This window comes from Penicillium crustosum, assembly GCF_028827405.1.
Source record: "Penicillium crustosum strain IBT 35664 chromosome Unknown utg000003l_segment0_segment0, whole genome shotgun sequence".
Classification (NCBI taxonomy): domain Eukaryota; kingdom Fungi; phylum Ascomycota; class Eurotiomycetes; order Eurotiales; family Aspergillaceae; genus Penicillium; species Penicillium crustosum.
The window spans coordinates 2,893,105-2,913,456 of NW_026623124.1; the positions used below are offsets into that span (position 1 = coordinate 2,893,105).

At 49.8% G+C, this 20,352-nt stretch overlaps 7 protein-coding genes across 7 annotated transcripts; 2 read left to right on the forward strand and 5 right to left on the reverse strand.

Annotated features, from left to right (window-relative positions):
* Positions 1 to 440: 440 nt before the first annotated feature.
* On the reverse strand, positions 441 to 3,104 carry N7487_008172 (Branched-chain amino acid aminotransferase II; the record flags this gene model as incomplete). Its single annotated transcript, XM_056875902.1, has 5 exons — positions 441 to 1,504; positions 1,554 to 1,654; positions 1,712 to 1,947; positions 2,002 to 3,034; positions 3,085 to 3,104. 5 exons carry the CDS (start codon positions 3,102 to 3,104, stop codon positions 441 to 443), a joined length of 2,454 nt encoding a protein of 817 aa, XP_056728090.1.
* A 920-nt stretch (positions 3,105 to 4,024) lies between these two features.
* Positions 4,025 to 4,985, reverse strand: N7487_008173 (uncharacterized protein; the record flags this gene model as incomplete). The annotated part of the gene is made up of 2 exons (XM_056875903.1): positions 4,025 to 4,144; positions 4,224 to 4,985. Coding segments are annotated over 2 exons (882 nt in total), but the record flags the coding sequence as incomplete, so codon positions are not given.
* A 686-nt stretch (positions 4,986 to 5,671) lies between these two features.
* Positions 5,672 to 6,930, forward strand: N7487_008174 (Zn(II)2Cys6 transcription factor domain-containing protein; the record flags this gene model as incomplete). Its single annotated transcript, XM_056875904.1, has 2 exons — positions 5,672 to 5,734; positions 5,788 to 6,930. 2 exons carry the CDS (start codon positions 5,672 to 5,674, stop codon positions 6,928 to 6,930), a joined length of 1,206 nt encoding a protein of 401 aa, XP_056728092.1.
* Positions 6,931 to 8,511: 1,581 nt separating this feature from the next.
* N7487_008175 (FAD-dependent oxidoreductase) lies at positions 8,512 to 9,711 on the forward strand (the record flags this gene model as incomplete). Its single annotated transcript, XM_056875905.1, has 1 exon — positions 8,512 to 9,711. One exon carries the CDS (start codon positions 8,512 to 8,514, stop codon positions 9,709 to 9,711), a length of 1,200 nt encoding a protein of 399 aa, XP_056728093.1.
* A 721-nt stretch (positions 9,712 to 10,432) lies between these two features.
* On the reverse strand, positions 10,433 to 13,590 carry N7487_008176 (uncharacterized protein; the record flags this gene model as incomplete). The annotated part of the gene is made up of 2 exons (XM_056875906.1): positions 10,433 to 13,268; positions 13,334 to 13,590. 2 exons carry the CDS (start codon positions 13,588 to 13,590, stop codon positions 10,433 to 10,435), a joined length of 3,093 nt encoding a protein of 1,030 aa, XP_056728094.1.
* A 563-nt stretch (positions 13,591 to 14,153) lies between these two features.
* Positions 14,154 to 17,623, reverse strand: ireA (bifunctional endoribonuclease/protein kinase IRE1; the record flags this gene model as incomplete). The annotated part of the gene is made up of 2 exons (XM_056875907.1): positions 14,154 to 14,610; positions 14,664 to 17,623. The coding sequence occupies 2 exons, from the start codon at positions 17,621 to 17,623 to the stop codon at positions 14,154 to 14,156; spliced, it is 3,417 nt and encodes a 1,138-aa protein (XP_056728095.1).
* A 1,103-nt stretch (positions 17,624 to 18,726) lies between these two features.
* On the reverse strand, positions 18,727 to 20,294 carry N7487_008178 (glycoside hydrolase family 76 protein; the record flags this gene model as incomplete). The annotated part of the gene is made up of 3 exons (XM_056875908.1): positions 20,124 to 20,294; positions 19,374 to 20,068; positions 18,727 to 19,323 (listed from the first exon to the last, which is right to left on the reverse strand). Exons 1-3 carry the CDS (start codon positions 20,212 to 20,214, stop codon positions 18,727 to 18,729), a joined length of 1,383 nt encoding a protein of 460 aa, XP_056728096.1. The 5' UTR covers positions 20,215 to 20,294.
* Between the last annotated feature and the right edge of the window lie 58 nt (positions 20,295 to 20,352).

Sequence of the window (20,352 nt, forward strand, 5' to 3'; positions counted from 1 at the left end):
TTTGGCCTGACTTCTCAGTTTGGGCGATTTAAATACAGGATATCAGCACACATTATATATTATCATTAATTTACTAATAGCACTATCATATTATAGTCACTGTCGATTTGGCCCCCGGAATATTGGAATTCTCACATCATGATATATATATATATATATTGTGGGACAGGGATAATAGTACACGGCACCTACAGATGGTTATCCCTCTAAAGCTTAGAGATAATATGTCTCAAGTAAGCCAGAACAAGAAAGAGCTGTTCTTGAACACGGTTGGTTTATTCTTCAGGGAGGAATGGCCAACCCATAGTTCAGGAGAATGTGCATATGTACGTATCGCATCCGAGCTGTGGAAACTTGATTTTTATTTTTATTTTTAGCGAACAATACCGAAATTGGAGGCGTCTTTGAGTTCGGGAACCCCTGCCGGCCCTCTGACTAGTTTATGGGACATTGGCACCACTCAGCTCAATCACCTCCTGCCCTTGCTGTGCCCATCCCTTCGGTGGTGCCTGCACCTCATAGTTCCAACCGAAGGTATCCTCAACAGTTCCAGATTGTATACCACGAAGCGTCTGCAGCAACCGAACGCAAACCTCACCACCTTCCTTCTGGGCACCGCAACGATACTCAAACTTATCACCACGGGACTGCATCGTAATACTACCAATAGGCACCAACGCCGCCGCCGTACCAGCAGCAATAACCTCATCGAACTCCCGCAGCTCCTCATAAGCAACCCGCCTCTTCTCCACCCGATACCCCAACTTCCGGGCAATTTCCAATACCGACGCCGCCGTAACAGAGTCAATCGCATTGCGGCTATCCGGCTGGATCACCGTGATCTGATCTCCGTCACGCTTCACTCCAATGAAAGCAGAAGTCGAGAACTCATCAACTTCAGTGCGAGTCGCACTATCCAAATGAAGGGTAATCCCAAACCCTTCCCGCCGCGCCCGGTCACTGTGCCGCAACACCGGCGCATAATTTCCACCAACTTTAGCAGAGCCAGTTCCATGCGGTGCACAGCGATCAAAATCCTCCAAAATTAGCGCATCAACTGCGCTAGCCCCGTGGTAAACGCCAGTTGGCATGGCAAACACGGCCAGCGTGTACCCGTCCGGCGGACTTAGTCCCAACTGTGCAGAGGAGCCGAAGAGCATAGGTCGGACATACATCGCGGCGCCGGAGTCGTGCGGTGGCACATACTCGGCGTTTGCACCGACTGCTAACCGTACGCACTCGATGAACAGATCCTCCGGAACGGGAGGGATGGAGACTACTTTAGCGGAATACTGCATACGCTTGGCGTTACGGTCGGGGCGGAAGACGGTTATTTTGTTGTTGGCTGGGTGGCGGAAGGCTTTAAGGCCTTCATAGACTTGCTGACCGTAGTTTAGGCCTGGGGCCATTCCATGCACTGGTATGAAGGGTGAAGCGACGAATTGCGGTGCCGACCACTTGTTCTCACCGCTATGGGAGAAGTGAATTTCGACATGGCCGTTGCCTGCTATCAATGAGAATCTACTAAGCTTTACTAAAAGGCAATTGCTTACCATCCCGGACTTTAAATCCCAGGTTATTCCAATCGAGGGCAATGGGTGGCGGGGGGAACATGATGAAGAAATGTGGGGTTGCTAATCCCTGCGGGGGACGGCTATTTATATTAGAAGCTTCTTAAAGTTTACCCAAGGTTTTTGCTGACTATGCTGACTACTCATCAATATCAGAATCAGCACCCAGGCGATGGACAGGCAGGTCGCTGTAGGATTGCATCTGTTGGCTGCGTCCAAAGGCTGTCACTAAACACACTTTCAGTCTGCCTGGGACCTCATGATGCGAGAACTTCTGGTACATGTCGGCGATGTTCTCGAATTCATCCACATACGTGAACAGCCATGACGTATCGAGTTTTCCTTGCACCACCAGATCCATCAAGAACGGATAATACTGCATCTCCAGTAAGCGAGTGATTCAAATTGGAAAAAAAAAAGGACAACCTACCTTTTGTGGCCACGTTTGACCCCCGCGCACTGTCAGCGCTTTCTGCATCAAAGGCCCAATCGGGAAATTATGCGTCGTGAAGAAGAAATCCCCAACCAATGCCACATTACCACCCTTGCGGGTTGCCTTGATGATCGCTGATAATGTATCACTACTATCGCTTTCGAGCCCAATGGCCTGCATAGCCGGATATTCGGCTTTCTGCGAACTACGGTACCCGCTCGCCTCAATAGACCGATCAAGGCCATGGTCCTCAATCGACAGAATGTACTCCGCCACATCAGGATGAGCATCCACCTCAACAGGAATCATTCCAAAATCCTCGGCAATCCGGAGTCGTTGAGCATCCTTATCCATAGCATAGATCTTCTTCGCCCCACGGAGCTTCGCTAGTCGCTGCACAGTAAGACCAATAGGCCCACAACCCCATACACCCACCACATCGCCTTCCTGCACCTCAGCCAACTCCAGCGCATGCCAAGCGGTAGTGACGACGTTCGTCAAACCGAGTAATTTCCGCGCATCGATATGTTCCGGCGCTTTGACACACGACAAGTCCGCATGCGGCACGCGGCAGTACTCCGCCTGGTCACCTGGATACCCACCACAAAAGCGACTGTATCCCAGCTTCCCGCTGAGTCGATGGCCATATGCGGCTTCCATTTCCTTGGATGGGTTTGTGTTATCACAAAGCGAGTACTCCTGTCGCTGGCAATAATCGCAGGTGCCGCATGAAATAACGGGTAGGATGATAACCCGATCACCGGCTTGGAGGGATTTGACATTCGGTCCGACTTCTTCGACAAGACCGATGGCTTCTTGGCCGAGGATGTCGCCTTTTTTCATTGCGTCTTTGAGCTCGCCGTCGTATAGATGGATGTCTGAACCGGAGATTGTGCAGTGGGTTATTTGCACGATGGCGTCCTCGGGCTCTGTGATCTTGGGCTTGGGCACGACTCCCACTTCGACTGTTCCAGTGCCCATCCACTGTGCTGCCTTCATCATTTTGGTTGGATGTGGCGTGTATCCCGTGCTGCATTATATTAGAGTGAGAGACTAGCTGTGTGCGGTAGCGATACTTACCTGGGCATTACGGCCGCCATGGTTAGGAGTTGTTTGTCGATCACCAACGCAAATGAACAGTTGTAATAAGTATGTACTCAGGGGACTGGTCCACTAACTGTTGATACTGGCGATGTGCAACCGTTTGCTCGAATTGTTGAAGATGCAGCTATGCCATAATTGGAGCAATGGCAAAATAATATCAAGATGATGCCATCAGATAGAATGACTCCATAACCGAGTGGCCAGAAAGCCATGGAATTTTTCAGGACACATGTCCGAGCCGGAACTTAAGGCCGGTTAGTACATATGTAGCCTACATATGTAGGTATGACTTCAATATCCATTGTCAGCCTCAGCCTCAGCCTCAGAGAACCAGATAAAATAGTTCCTATATACTTCTACCTTCCTTTAACCAGGTAACCATATATGACGTGCTAGACCTTCCAGACTGAATAATTGCCGGCGTATACGTAAAATATTATATTTAACACTATTTCGAGGGTCTACCCGGACAGTCCTACCAGCCTTGAGTTCTCACCGTTCAATAACAGCGAGGAATTGGGTGTCATGTGGTGTAATTGCGATCGAGAAGGAGCAGCTGCGACGATCTGCCGCAGCAAACTTCGTGTCCAATCATTACCTGCCGTGCCAAATGGCGTCAGGTAGGGCTGGCAACAATTTACGGAGCAATCCGGAGCATTAATAGTGGTAAATAGAGTGCTCGTTTTTACTTACGGAATAAGGGTAAATGGTGGTCCAATATATGTATTTGATTGCATTTGAAAGATATAGCTTTAACGACTTGTTGGTACACCAAACCGGCCATCAATCGCCGGAGACTAATCAAGCATCCTGCGCCACAAGATATGTAGCATGGTTCGCGAGAAGTGAAGTTACCTGGAGATCGAATTTATACGAAAGCTCAGTTGCGGATAAGGTTGTGGGTCCGACTTTTACCTATCCGGGAAACAACGTGCTCAAAGGCCGTCTTTTGGACAGCATCAGCCAACCCATAACTAAGGTGATTGGCCGGCAAGCGACAAGAGCAGTCGTTATTGTAAGAGCAAACCCCATCACCCTATATCGAAAAGCCAAGGCAATGACATGGTCAGTCCAACCCTCAATATATTAAATGGACTAGGTCTCTAGAGACTCACCTCAAGACAATAATCTAATACTTTGCCACTTTGATCAACGTCGGTTGAGAGCTGAGGCACTGTACTTTTGTTTTGAATGGCGGACATCGCAAACATTCCAACCGATTTTGCATGGTCTCTCTGGGCAGTACCATTCACGTTCGATAACTTATTTGGAATGCGGTAAGGGTTCCCAACGAGAATAACCGACTTGACCAAGCTTAGCGCAGGAACTTCAAGTTGATCAAGCGCCTTGAGAATCAGGGTTGCGCCTTGAGAGTACCCAAAAAGTGCATAGATCTGACCAGGGCAGTCACGAAGACCTTGATTTATGACATCTAGTACAAATTTTTCACCGCTAGTAGTGTTTTGATCAGCACCTGCTGGATATTCGACGGGTTGGCTGACACCGCCGGTTGCGTTGGCAAGTATGTCCTTGACCATAGGGTAGAACATGGTCGAGACCCCCTGTGGCTCAGCCGTACCACGAGCGTCAATCAATTCTATTTGTATGACAATGGTCAGCACCGTGATATAGATAGGATCGAGTTCATTGGAGATCCACTGGAGGTCCTTACTGTAGCTCGCGCATTTTCGAGCCTCTTCGGGAGCAGTGATATTTGCATGAGGCAGCGAAAGAAACTCAGCATGTCCACAACGGCACTCAAACGTCTTTACAAGCGTCACACATGTAGTATTGTGAGAAGAAGCCGGCGAGTTGGCGAAAACCGGGGCCAAAGTGGCAGATAGGACTAGAACGGAGAGTGAGATAACCTGAAACATGCTCGTTGGTAGGATGGTAGGAAGATTCTAAACTAACTGAGTCGCACAAGCGCATGCTTCACAGTATATATAGCATCCCAAATTGCCCTAAAGACAGAAGAAAGAGACCGCAGATAAAGCGCTTAGGTGGGTAGTGGAAATGATTGCCGATCACCTTCGTATTCCTTCCTACATGAAGGCAAAAACTCGACTGAGACCTGGTCCCCTTGAAATTTGAATCATGGTTCCATTGTATATTATAAAACTGCATAAAGATCCTTTCGAGCAAAATGTAACTGAGACACTTGATGATCCTCGGATTCCTTACCAAATTTGGTTAGATATACGAACCCCATGTAGATCGTGCCCAATGCCAAATCATCATTCTTATTTCAATCACCACAATCACCAGACTCTTTCTGAAATGACACTAAGTAAAGAATAGAGTGGAGATCCACGACAATATCGTATTCTTTTCCTACTCGAAACACAACCCGAATTTCAAATTTGCAGACCAACTTCAATATCTCTGCAGGTGGAGCTTGGATTAATAACAAAGTTCATATCATTTTATGGACAATTCTGATCTTATAATGTGACAGTCTAATAACTCATTACGTCCAAGACGTACTCAGAAGTTAGCCACCGGGCTGTGTTAAGACACTTTGTCAGCGACCTTTCTCTGTCTCTTTACCAAGTCTTCGCTGATGCGGCGCTCTCATCGGAAATCCCGCCATGGCTGTGCAGAATGCAAAACAAGACGGGTCAAGGTACTAACTATCACACGCCTTTCTACTCAACGACCCGCTGCTAATTTCATTAGTGCGACGAAGCGCGACCCTCATGCACAAATTGTAGCAAACGGTCTACTAGTTGCAATTATAGCTCATCTGCCCCGTACTTATGGCTGAGCGAGCAATCCTCCCTAGGACCTCCAACATCCCCTCCCAACTTGGGGCAAGAAGTCGAGTATTTATTCTCGACACCTTGTATCTTGAAAATTTCCCAAGCATTGTGCGACAATAACAATATTTGCCGGCCTTCTCCTTCGGCCCTTGATCTAAACGACCTCGAGCTTATGCTTCAGTGGTCAAGCAAGACCTACTTGACGCTCTCTCGAAACGAAGCCACGAAAGAAGTCTGGCAATTCCTTGTTCCTCAAGAGGCATTGTCTCATCCGTTTCTCATGCTTGGCTTATTAGCTGTCTCCGCTATTCACTTAGCAGATACCAAAGGCGAGAAGAAGAAAGCAGAATTCATGAAGAAAGCTCTCCTCTATCAGCACCAAGCATTGCTGGTATTTCGGCAGCTCCTTGATGATATCAATCGATACAATGCCAAAGCAATATTTGCATTCTCAAGTATCCTTGCTATATTCTACTTCGGCTTCCTGCGCCTAGAAAATGTCATTAATCCATCTTCATGTATGGATAATTTATTTCAGGTGCTGATGTTATCAGAGGGCGTGCAAAATGTCCTGAGAATCTGTGGACTTTCAATCCAGGAGAGCAATTTCAGTCCTATCTTTGTGTCGGCCTCGTTCGAAATGAAATATTCCATCCCATTACCAGGTGAAGTTCGATCGGCCGTGAATCGACTTTACACTGCAAACACCGCTTACGGCATCCAGAATTCGGGCCACAATACTGCTGTGTACAAAGAGGCCATTGTGATGTTGGAAGATGCGTTAAATGCAGTTTATCGAGACCACGTTCTTACCAATGCTGCATGTCGCTGGGCAATAAAGTGCCCTCGGCAATTCTTGCGAAGTTTGCAGGAGCGAGAGCCGATGGCATTAGTGATCCTCTGTTTTTACTGTGTTGTCTTGCACCGTCTAAGGCACATATGGTGCTTTGAGGGGTGGGCTACGGCTATTCTAAAATCAACATGGCCAGTATTAGAACCGCAGTGGAGGCACCTGGCTCATTGGGCAGCGACGGAAATTCTAGGAGAAATGCATCTCTGAATAACTGAATTGTTTACGTCCAGTAAGTTTCAACATTTGTTTTCATGTCGGGTACCATGCATTTATGCACTGCAGATAGTATTTCTGTTATTGTGTTCTCACATTTGCACTTCGATCACATAGGGGACTGCAACAAATTTCCTAACGCATCTGTCATTGCTAGTCCGAGAAGTTGGGCCGCTACAACGCCAGGGTTTCCCAGCGATCCGAGATCCCCCTTTCTTGGTTCAGTTCTTGATCATCCTAGATTCCTAGAACTCGAACTTGAATCAGACAAATGGGTACCGATTGGTCCATTTCCCCGCGCCTATGACTACTTCGGCGACGGAAGCTTCTATATACTTGATACTCCCGGGCATATGCCGGGTCACTTAAGCGGCCTTGCGCAGACTGGGCCCCAAGAGTGGGTCTTCATGGGAGGGGACTGCTGTCATCATCGTGACCTTCTCTCTAGAAAGAGGCCTGTAAGCGTTATTGTAGGACCCGGCGGAACAAAGAGCTTCCACAAAGACCTAGAGACCGCCATTAATACAATGGCATTGGTAAGAGAGCTGGACGTAGATGGGAGGGCATTCGTGGCATTGGCACATGACGCCCTACTGGAAAAAGGTACGCCGCTCTATCCAGAAAGGCTGAATGGGTGGAAGAAAAGCCCGTGGCACAATGAAATGCTTGAGCTCATTGCAAAAATGTACGAATAGTAGTTATGCTAAAAGTTAGTCCTGAATTATCAAGGCCACTTGGAACACTAGATGGCTACCTTACAATCTCACATTCTTGTTAAAACATGGATAGATTGTTTATACACATACGTATAACTGCCTGGCTGTCTCATGATCTATGTAAAAATACGGCCGACCATCGCGACTACCAAGGGCACCGTGATTTCGGCCCAGTCAATCGGCGATACGCACAGAAAATCCCGGTATTGATCGACTTGATCGATAGCTATTCCTGGGTTTTATTAAACACTTCATTGATAGGTGGCGAGCCTAGTGGGTTTCAAGTCTGTTGATCCTGACTACTAAACGGCTACTGCCAAGGAACTTCATACTTCAACTCATTGAGATCCGCGGCTTTTGGCGGCATCCGCAAAAGCCGCAACTGGCGGCTCCACTTCTCTGCATCCTCCGACTTCCGTTGATTCTCTAAAATTTCTATGGCGTGGTGATCGACACCATGAAAGGAATAATAATTTTAGTCGACATATTACCTCTTGAGCAGCAAGGTTTCGTCTTTTGGTTAATCAATAACTCGAGGAAAAGGGGAAGAAGCAATTCTGCAGGCCTGACTAGTCTGTCCTCTACAATATACTTCTAGGGGTTCTTTTGGGTGAAGATTGTCTTGTATATTCAGTTCAAATCGGGGGAAGATGCTGTGGATTCGCATCGGCTTCTTTGATGGCCGAATCCGACACTTCGGAGATAATTTGATAATTACCACCGTCTAGCGGACATGGACGACATTAGATAAATAGTAAGAGTTGTCTCATGCTTCAACAAACACAGTAACCTGACTTCAATTCATTTTGATTCTACTCTGAACCACTCCTTGTCAATTCGGTTCCTTATATCTTTCACTATGACCCAAACACAACAGCCAAAAGTCGCCATCATCGGTGCTGGTCCTGGCGGCCTCACTTTGGCTCGTTTCCTTCATCTCGCCAATATCCGCTTCACGATCTTTGAATCGGACCAGTCGGTAGACTCTCGCAGGGTCACTGGCGGCATTCTTGATCTCCACAAATCGACGGGACAACGGGTCATCAAGGAGGCAGGCCTTTGGGAAGAATACGAAAAACATGTCTCCTATGAGGCAGAGGATCTCATCATTGCTGATCGAAACAATCAAATTTTGCTAGACTCCAAAGGCCAAACTAAAGGACGGCCTGAGATTGACCGACCAGCATTGCGTGACTTGCTTTTGTTCTCTATCCCGCCAGAGAACATCCGCTGGAATAACCGCCTCAAGCATGTGGATGAGGATGGAACCTTGCATTTTGCCCATGGAAAGGAGTCCGGCTATGATCTGATCGTGGGTGCAGATGGTGTTTGGTCCAAGGTTCGCCCAGTCGTCAGCCAGATCGCACCGTTTTATTCTGGCACCACAGGGTTCGAGCTCTGGATTACCAACCCAGTTGCAATCGATGAGGATATGGATTCCATGCTAGGCAATGGCTCCTACTTTGTGTACGGAGGAGATGATCGGGTCTTGATGGCTCAGCGCCAAGGAGACCGCTCGGTCCGTGTTTATGCCTTCATCCGCAGGCCTGAAAGTTGGATGAAGACTGGTGGTCTGGACTTCACCAACCGCCATGCCATCAAAGGCTTCCTCCTCGATGAATTCAGAGCCTGGAGTCCGGAGCTTCTGCGACTGATCTCTAATTGTGACGGCGAAATCATCCCCCGTCCGCTATACATGTTTCCCGTTGGCATTCGCTGGCCACACAAGGAACGCTTCACTCTTTTGGGAGATGCAGCCCATGCCATGACACCCTTCGCAGGTGAAGGCGTTAATACCGCCATGTTTGATGCCTACAAGCTCGCACAAGCCATCATCGCAACTCCCCGGGATCTCGACCACGCATCTAACATCTATGAGAAGGGCCTGTTCCCTCGCGCTACCAAGGTTCAACAGGCAACTTGGGAGGAGCTCCTCTGGACGTTTGAGAAAAATGCAGGCCCTCGCCTAGCAGATCGGATTACTTACTTGATTGATATGCATAGCAAAGGTCTCCCTGTTACGGAAGGCATGGGAGCAGATAACTCCATGGATGATTAGATGGCGACGGAACAAACTGCAACTGTTTTTCCAAAACTACGATGTTTTACAAAAAGTTGACATCAATACTGGAGTGTCTTTTCCTGAAGATTTTCTCGCTGCGGCATCTTCAAGAATGCTTTCGAGCTCCGTATTGGCATCGCCACAAAACGCATTAAACACATAAAATCTCCACTTTAATCTCGAAAGAATTATATTCCGTTAAGCATTATGCTTTCACTGGCATTTATTGACCATTAACAATCGTTGACAACTCCTCGTACGCTATTATTGAGTCATCATTTATTCTACAGTGCACCACTGGGATCGTGGAAAGCGTCGCTACAAATGCACGTTTGGTCGGCCCCAAATATGTAGTTGTTATAGTTTCTGCCTTATAGCGGAAAGGGAAAGCCATGTCGCGCGGCTTAAAATCCGGTGTATGTATCACGCAACAGCTGAGGCATATATACGAGTGCCACCATAGAGTTGATAGGCACACTTGACAGAAATACTAGTCCAACATTCAGCAATTCCAATACAGCAGTCAGGTGTCTCTGATGTCAACAGGGTTCAGCCGCACTATTTGAAATGAAAATTACATTTCGTGTTCAGCATTGGTTTAATATCATACACCGGTGAAAACACTGTACAGGATCATTTCGATGTTGATAGAGATAACAAAGGAACGCGTCGTATGCATAAAAAAAATAGGATATCTTAAAAAAGCAAATCGTGCATGTTAATTGGATCGCTGAGCCCAGGGCTTGCGCAGTTTGGTTGACTGGCCATTGGGCATGATGTCGCCCGAGTCACTGTCGCTCTTGCTACCATCGTCACTGCTGGAGTCGGAGTCGGAGTCAGAGTCAGAGTCAGAATCAGAGTCGGACTCGGACTCGGACTCGGACTCGCCGGAGCTGGGCACTTCGTACACATCGCTGCGGGGAGCCGGGGTAGACTTGGACTCAGGTCGCAGCCTAGCAGCCAGTTCCTCCTTCTGGCTGCTCAGCATGCTCTTGAGGGTTATCTTTGGTGCTTTTGCGACAGGTTCCCGAGGGGTGGACCTTTCCGCCTCCAGCCTCTGTTCACAGGCTTTCAAATTGCCTCGCAAGACTTCAAGCTTGGCGCGGAGCGGCTTTCGCTTGCTGTATTCGAGCCTGGAGTTGGCCACTTTGCCCAAGAGGGTTTTCATCTCAGTCAAAATGATCGTAAGCTGGGGATCATAGTTTTCCCGAAGCTTGTGTTCGATTTCAGACCTCTCGGCGGCTTCCTTGTCCTTTTGTGCTTTCTCATCCAGCATAGCCTGTGCTTTCGTCTTCTTTTCACTCTCAACTTGCTGGGTCAACTGTTCGATATCAAACCCAGGTGGGTAGACCACTTGACTACTGGATGGTGTTGCCTGAGCAGGTTCGGAAGTAGATTTGGGTGTTTGCTTATTGACCTTTGCCTTAGTGGTTGCCTTAGGAGTGGCTTTAGATGCGGAGGTTGAAGGTGTTCCCAGGGTAGGCTTGACAGAGGGGGTGGGCGTCTGCTGAGCGGGCTTGGCCTTTGACGTGACCTTTCGTGCGGTCGCGCTCGAAGGTGTGCCCTGGATAGTGTTGGTGGTAGGGGTGGACTTTCCAATCGCAGCATTGCGCGGGGTGGAGCGTGGAGCGAGATCCAAGCTAGAAGCAAGGCTGTCCCCCTCGGCGAAAGACACGGATCGCCTCTCCGTTGCTGGAGAATCCTTGGCACGGATAGCAGATTGCAACTTTTTCGTCCTGTCAATTGCAGGAGTTTGTTTGTTCACAGAAGTAGAAGAAGGCGCATCGGCAACATTCACGTTGCTACTTGGGAAAAGCGGTGCACCAAAGGAATCCTGCGTGGATGTTACCTCGGATTCTTGCGAAAGATCCAACCTCACGGGCTGTTTGCTAGGAGGGCTCTGTGTAATCCCCAAGCCAATTCCAAACTGAGGAGGTTTGGGAGGCGCTTCATTCTCCTCTCTAACACTGGCTTGTCGAGCTGGGCTCGAGAAGGAAGGTGCGCGGACTCGTTTTCGTACTGGGCTCGTTTGGGCAGATGGAGACTTCGATATGGACTGCCGAGCCTGTTGAGATGGCACAACGACCGAAGGCACCGAACGAGGAGGAGTAGATGGGGGGCGGGTCGAGGGATGGGCCTGTCCCTGACGAGCTTCTTTGACCGACGTGGGCTCTTCGGAGGGCTGCTTCCGCTTGCGTGATCGAGTCTCATGAGCTGTACCGTTTGTGTTCGACATTGAACGATCCGAGTGATCCAAGGACTGAGAGCTCCTAGTTCCAATAGACTCTTCCATCTGTACATCGCCCTCTAGATCAATCACATCCCTAGTAATGGGAATCGAGTTATCAATGCGAGGCGTGATGGGCTCATCCTTGGGTCCATTTTCTTCGCTGGCCTCAGAGTCCGATTCGGACTCAGACTCAGATTCGGATTCGGATTCGGATTCAGAGTCAGAGTCAGAGCTGTCGGAGTTGTCAGAACCAGCCTGATCTTCTGTTTTGCGCTCAGCGTTCTTCTTCTCTGCTTCAACCTCCTCGTCCTCGCTATCGCTTTCCTCTTCGCTCGACTCCCCACTGGAGATCCCGATGACCGTTTCCACTTGCTTTTCCTGCGGAGGTTGGGATACAATATTTGCAGCCACTGCCGCCAGATGTCCTTGTCCATTAACTCCATTGGTCATGTCCGACTGGAATGGTAGTTTCACGATACGCTGCGGAGCAGACTCTGGTTCGATATCACTTGAGCTCGCAGTAGCCTCCTCAGTAGATTGCGTCTGTGGGTGAGGAATGATATGCTTGGACGCAGACGACATAGGGGGGGATTCGGCGTCATCCGGCATTTGCGTAATTGTTCGCTTAGCTGTACTACTAGCAATGGGTAGCTTTACAAGCTTGTTGGGCTCAGGTTGCGTTTCTGGTGACTCGGCAGCTACAGATGCGGATGTCGGCTGGGACCTGGTGCTGGATGCTCGTCGCCCAGCTGGCGATGGAGACTCACCAAGCTCCTCACTTTCCCGTCTGGGAGGCGGCGTGCCAGCAATTGTAGGGCCTGCAGACTTCACTGGTGGGAAAGTGGTCACAGGATCGCGCATTTCAACAGAAGAGAGAGGCAAATCACGATGGCGATGCTCCACTGATGACTTCCGAGTTGAGACATGAAAGTTATTATCGGTATGTTGAGCTGATTCAGGCGAATGTTCCCATTGGATGTGAGACTGAGAGATAGATCTAGAGTGACTACGCACAGATTGGGCGGTACTCTCTTCATCTTCTTCCTGGATCGCAGGGAATTGGGTCTCCATGGCTTCCTTTTTATCCTTCATAGCACGCTTACGCTCGTAGGCAACAATAGCAGCATCCCAATCCTGATCGACAGAGGGGAATCGTTCCGGGGCGGCCGCGGTAGGCCTTTGAATAACACGAACGGAGCCTCGCTGGTCGAGGCCATCGGTGCGGGCTTTTCCATAGTCAACCCAGACATCAGCAACAGTCAAGTCGGGATAAAGATCGAGGTCTTCCTTCGTATCGTCGAGGATTTTCTTGATCGCAAGCGGTCTATCAATGAGCAAATTTAGCAATCACAGTACCCTGGAACAGGTGAGTTTCATATGAATACTTACTCCAGCTCTGGGTGAAGCTTTGCCCAATGTTCTTGAATCATGCCCGCGAGACCACCAAGTGAGACCTCTTCGGGATGTTCGAGGACAAGCAGGAATACACCAGGTTTCTTCAATGTCGTCGAGACTGCAGATCCCTGGCTGGAGTCATCGTTGGTGGTCTTTCGTGCGCCGAGGAAGGTCCTGCCCCAGCTGGAGCTTGAGTTCGAGCTCAGCTGCTCCCGCGGGTACACCTTGATTGAAAGTCGGAGGAACACCATTGTGTCAAATAATACAATACGCAGTGAATGCGCATGCAGCCGATGATTTTAATTGGAGCGAGCAATGACGCGTGGGGGGGAGGAAGTTCAGGTAAGGGTAGTCGCCGGTAAAAACCCGTAGAGCTGGCGTGGAACGGTAATTAATGGTAAGGAGGGAATAAGGAAATATGAATTTATCAGGCACGCATGTCTCATCAAATAGACAAGGTGCCAAACACCAAACGGAATGGTGTAGGGTGAGTGGGTGAAAGGGAAAAAAAAGGTGCAGAACGCGGAAGAAACTGGCGCGAAGTAATCACGTCGGCGATCCACTTATCTACCGGTATCTATAAGACACATCTGCTAAGTTAAGGATAAGAAAATGTTCAATTCATGCTATTCTATTCCTTTTTGGATCTTGAATCTTATGAAAATGGACTGATGTTCTATAGTTCCGGGTGCCTGGACAGTTCCATAAAATGCAGATGATCTTTGCTACCTTTGGAAACCTTCAATATATAGAAAAGATGATAGCTTTTAGTATTTTCATATATGCCTTCTAAAAAATGTGCCCCAACATAGATCTATTCGGGTGGCACAAAATACCTCCTGAAGCGATCATTCCGAGTCAAACCCAGCTCAACAACGACCGCATGACAGCTCATCAACAAGCTAGGGAACCTGTATGTCCAGAAATTGAGATATCCCTCCGGCAAGCCGCCAATGCTATCCTTAAGATGATCAGGCATGTCATTGTAGTGGTTGCGCTTGTTGCGGAGAGCCCTCAAAAGATCTAGCATCCGACCTCCGGTGTACTTGCGCTGCTTGCCGAGATTGTCTTTGAAGTCTCGCGGCAATGAGCGCAGGAAATCCATTTCAGGACCCATTACCCGCTCAGCCACCGATTCCAGGCAAAGCAGCGAGTCTGATGGGGGGTCGCGGGGCTCAAATTCGAAGTGGTCAGATACATCACAGAGGAAGGTCAGGCGGTCTGACGGGGGCCAGAAGAATGGGTGCATCAATACAGCGCTTGCGTCAGGACTAGAAATTCATGTCAGTAAAGTGAATGTGTTTATGCAAAGAAGGATGCTTACCGTTGGCGAGGGTCGAGAGACAGCATCGAGCGGATGAGATCATCCGCCTCAAAAGCGTAGTCGCCTAGGCGATTTAATTCCTCCAAATCGAAGTGGCCCTTGACGATGTTTGCCTCCCGCATAAACTTGCCATTCTTGTCGAATGGGTGGCTGCCACGGGTCAGGACGTAGTAGAACACACAGCCCAGTGAGAAGATGTCGATGGCCCTAGTAGCGCGACGGTTTGTCTGCGGGTCCACCACAGCTGGCTCCGAGGACTCAGTGTGCTGCGATGCGAGAGACATAGGACCGTCGTCATCAACCAGGAGTTCAGGGGCACGCCAACCGGAAGTTCCAGCGGCGTGGGCGGTGGTTGCCCGGAACGAGCTTTGGTTGTCTTCGAGTTTCTTGCAAAGCCCAAAATCGGAGATAAGGAGCCGCAACGACCGCGAAACACTGCGGCCACGCGGCATGGCCACGAGAATGTTCTGCGGCTTCAAATCACGGTGGACGATCTTCAAAGAGTGCAGGTAACGGACACCCTGGGTGATCTGCCGTAGTACGTCGGGCAGATCTAAGCCGGTTTGGACTAGTTCCGGGTAGCTATCGGGGCGCTCAATTACATCCTGAAGAGATGCTGGGCAAAGCTCGAGGCCAATATACAAGAACCCAGTGGCTTGCTCACGACAGAAGTATCGGATCACGTTATGATGGTCATCACTTTCCTGCAATAGGCCCACCTCGTGGGATGCAATGTCATAGAATTCCATCAACATACGCTTGACCGCGACGTCTCTTCCATCGAACGAGCCGCGGTAAACCACGGTGCCATGGCTGCCATGTCCAAGCACAACATCAGTGAAAACCTGAAGCCGACCGATACGAACAACACCATCCATCTCCATAATCTCGTTCGAAACAGTCCGGACCATCTGAACATCATGCTCAGGTCGAGGCTGAGGGGCTAGGTTATTGGCCTGCTCCACGGCCTGATCAGCCCCCTCGGGGCTATCACCCTCACTGCCAGGCTTCTTGCGACGGCGGTGGGACTTTCCTCCCCGAGAGCCACGAGCGCGGGGCTTTTTCTTTGGTTTTCCAGCCTCGTCGGCGTCCTCGTCATTAGGACCACGTGACGGCTCACGAATCTGCACCCGCGGGGTGGAATCGAGGGCGTGGTCTCGCGAGGCACGCGGGGTTGATCCACCATCTGGTGACGCATCATCCAAGTCTAAACTTACCGTGACATTGGGAACTTGTTGGGTTGGCGTAGATGAACGCTTGATATCCGGGGCACCGCCGACAACAGGTGTGGAAGGGGTCGAGAGAGAAGGCTTATCGCTTGAGTTGATGATGTTCTTGATGTCCAATTTTTGCTTGGCCAAATCGCGAAGGTGGTGCGAGTTGAAGTAGATGAATGTGCAGATGAACAGTAAAATCAACGTCACAACAATATCTAAAGCATTGTCCCAGCTCTTGCGAATGATCGCGCTATTTCGCAAGGCGGGAGGCAACGCCAGCTCAGAGGGACTGCGAAGGATATCTCGTGGTGTGTCATTTGAGAGTTCAGAAGTAGATGACCCGGCGATTCTAGGAATATGCGGACGAATGATCCGAGGGCCAGTGAGAGAGTGAACACCGGCCAACGCATTCCGCTGCTGACGGGCAGACAGACTCATCAGTGCTTGCCCCTGGCGGAAAAAGTCTTTGTCATAGCATTGAGCCATTGGGGCGCGGCCCGTGGCCAGGGGATAGGTTTCCTCTGAGAAAGCGTACCAGCCCCCTGCCTCGGTGCAATCGATGAATACACGCATATCCCTTTCATCGTTAAGGGATCCATAATCCGGATCCGGTGGCTGAAGAGGTTGTGAGAGCAGGACCAGTGGGGTCGAGCCATCTGGTGCATCTTTGTTGGCAGGACGAACCACGTCAAAGACCCGCGCCACAGGAGATGAAAAGCGCTGGGTATAGCGGGGCCGGTCCATGCGTGAGTGATCGAATCCCAACACAACACCATCATGCATACTGTAAATGTGGCTTTCATCCATTGTCCTGTAGTACTGGCTCTGTAAGTCCATATCACGGTTGTTCGGTGCCCACTCCGAGTATTTCAACGTGCAAATTGGATCTCCCGTCTCCGTATTTTGTATGGCGACGGCATATTCAACCCGACCAAGAACCAAAGTCCCAGATGTCGACTCGCACTCATCGGAGTCCAGATCTTCTCCGTTCACCTTCCGACATTCTGGTGCAGCGGTAATTGGACCACGGGAGCTAAAAACTCGCAGAATGCTGCCAGTCCGGGCATCAATGGTGTACAATGTAGTTTCTTTCCGGGCAGTATAGGTCACAGCGGGCTCGGTGCCGGAATAAGGGGTTTCGTCAACAAGCTGCTTCACTGTCAATCCGAGCTTTTGCAAGCCGGCGTCTGGGGCGGGGCTGTAGATATATAGGCTGCCATCTTGGCTCGGTTCGACGATCCATAAAAAGTCGTCTTCGGGCTGTGTATCGTCAAAACTGGAACGATTCGCTCGGTGGTAGACGCTTTCGACCACAGGGCTACTCGGGACCTCGAGGGCCCAGCGAGCAGTTCCGGTCTTGCGATCACGTGCGTGAATTGTTCCGTCGACGGTCGCCAGCAGCACAAAATCCTCAACCTCCCAGTCCTGCAAGGACCGCGCGTGAAGCTGCGAAGCCAAGCCCGCAGCGGTGCTGCTGGCTTGGACAGGAGGGGCTCGAACGGCACGGCCGGAGCCTGCCAGAGCCAGAGTAGCAAGGGCGCTCGCATCGTTGGGTTTCACGATGAATGGTGCGGCCGCATTGGCTGCATGTTGTTGTGATGACTCTTGTGCTAGTGGCACAGAGACTCGAGAGATAGGGTCATGGGCATCTGATTGCTGCAGCGGAGCGACCAGAGTTGGGAGAAGGAGGAGTGCGACACTGGCGGGCAGTGTCGAACGGACGCCCGGCAGCCGCCACCGCATTGTGGAGCTGTCAGCACAAAGATTGAAGGGTAGGTGAACGATCGAGGGAACGAAGAAGGTAGCGGAGGGCGTCTCATGGGCCGATGTTATGGACAAAGGATTAACGGTTCAAATGAAAGTGTGGAGCGAGTCGAGAATCCGGGTGGCGGATCATCACCCAACCCACAAATGGTTCGAAATCGAAAACAGTAGGATATTCACCTATAGTCTAATAATAATGCAAGATGAAGACATGGAGAGAATGTCAGAATGCAAGAGATGAAAGAGGTGAGACTGGGGAACATATGTGCAGGCAGAGAGATTGTGTGTAATACACGTGTACATTACAGGCTGTGACCAGTTTTCCGCGCCTCCACAGTTGTAACGGTAAGGTATGATACTTTAGCCTACGCACGCCTTCGATCTACACTAAATACAGCGTAGCCTAGAACAATAAGAACATTCGAGAGTGTCTTATCCCTTATCCCCTTAATATACTGCTCCCTGCATAGGTCTATAACTACATATTGAACTAATTGACTAGTTAGAGTAGAACATAAACTATAACTAGTTCATTATGCTTATAGACATCTAACCTAACTTACCCCTCTAGGTGTGTTTTATACATTCTCTACTCTGTAGTCACACCGTGATTGATCACTTTAAGACGAGTCGAGTCCTTCACAGTGGATCTTTCAATGCTGATCATAAAAACTGAACCCCCAGCCTTTTAGAAGGGTGGGTCAAGTACCCTGTCCAGCGTCAGGGGTAGGACCAATCAAGGGCAACAGAACACACTATGAAAAAGAAAGAAAAAAAATTCGAAGTCCATTATCACCAAGTTTTTTTTTTTTTTTTGAAAAAATGAACTATGTAGATCAAAGCAGCACATCCAACGCCACAACCCCGTCCTCGTGCAGTACACGCCGGAAGTGTCAGTGAAAGGGAGGGGGAAAAAGTTAAAAAAAAAATAAGGGAACACAAGAAAAATCAAGATAGATACAGATGTAGGAGGATGTTGCCACAGAAGCATGTGGAGAGAAAGGGATTATAGAACAAAAAAAAAAACGGATCACGTATGATCCCAAGAAAGATAAGAGGTAGATATGAAACGAGAGATGACCTTAGCCTCCCCGGATCATCCAGGTCACGGCAATAGCCCAACCGCTGACAAAGATGACCGTTAAGATGCCTGCACCTGCACGGTCACCGGTACCGATGGTGTTCAATACGGGGACTTTGTTATCCGACGTATTAGTGCCGGCGTTCGGGTTACTCTTGGAAGTTCCACCCGAGGATGCAGTATATGGCGCCTTGTTCACGAAGGGGATCAGATTGGCGGACAGGACACCCAACACAGCCATCTGTTGCTCCAGACCCTTGGTCCCATCCCAAGTGGCTTGCTTCCACCAGCGAATACCACAATATGTCCCGTCGTCACCACCCGAGCATTGCTTTGCAGCAGCCTGGGCCGAGGTTTTCAGCTGGGGGAAGATCAGGTCGTAGGTGCCAGGGACGATTGTAGTCAGCATTCCAAGCCAGTTGCTAAAATAGGCCTTGAAGGTGATCTGGTTGCGATCGCAGTTACCGCCAGATTCGCAGGTGATATCCGATAGAATTTGGCCGCCGGCTCCATTAAATCCCTTGGTCGGATAGAACTGTTGAGAGGTTTTGATGAGACCCTCAATACCCTCCTTCCATTTTGTTTCAGTGCCATTAGTCTAGTCTGGCGTTAGTCTCAACCATCATTTAGCAGAGAAGGAGGACATACGTAGTTGTGCATGTAGGCAGCACCACTGATATAGGTGGCGTAGTTGTAGGTCCATTGGAAATCACCATGATCCGTGCACTGCGTGCCGCAGGTGGTGGTGTCGGCGATGTTCCAGTTCTTCTGCTTAAGTAGCGGGGTTGTAGCGCTCCAATCCCAAATGCGCTCGGCCCAGTCGGCATATGTCTTGTTTCCAGTGTAAAGGGCGAGGCGGGCCGAAAGTTGGAATAGTCCTCCGTTTGAAATCGCGTTCTTTGTCAGGTAACCGTCCTGGTACGGCCAAATCTGCCAGCGCATACCACCGTGGCAGCTACTGGTATCCCAGCGGGGGTACTGGGTGTTGAAGACACCCTGTGCGAGGGATACCCAGGAGGGCTCGCCGTCTCGTTCGGGGTAGTTGAATTCCGCGGCGGTAATAGCAGCGAGACCCCAGAAGACTTGATCGTCGTTTCCCAGGTACTGACTGTAGTTGCTGGGGAAGAAATTGTCGTCGCCCTTCTGGAAGTACATTCCTTCTTGAATGGCGTCGTTGAACTGAGTATCACCGGTTACGAACCAGTACAGGATAAGGGTCATGAACATGGAACCGCCCTCCCACCAAGTGCCATCGAATTTACCGGGGATGTCCTTGGATTCGCGAGAGTCGTAGTACTTCATCATGGTAGTGGCGACCGTTTTGGCCGCACTTTTGATGGAGTCTAAGAGAAGCACTGAATTAGCCAACGAATGCGATCGACCGGAGGGGGAGCGTACTCTCGTCGTCGATGTTCAGCTCGATAGCGAGGGCACCCTGGACGGCGAACGCGCCGCCCAGAAGAGTGGCCAGCCACTTAGACAAAATCATGTGTGGGATCTCAAACGAGTGTAAGAGCCAGTGGCATAGGGGAGTTGGATAAAGAGAATAGAAGTTTGGAGAGAAAGTAAGTGGTGGCTAAGAAAAGATGACGGGGGTCTGGGGGTAACCGGCAGCCCGGGGGGGTTA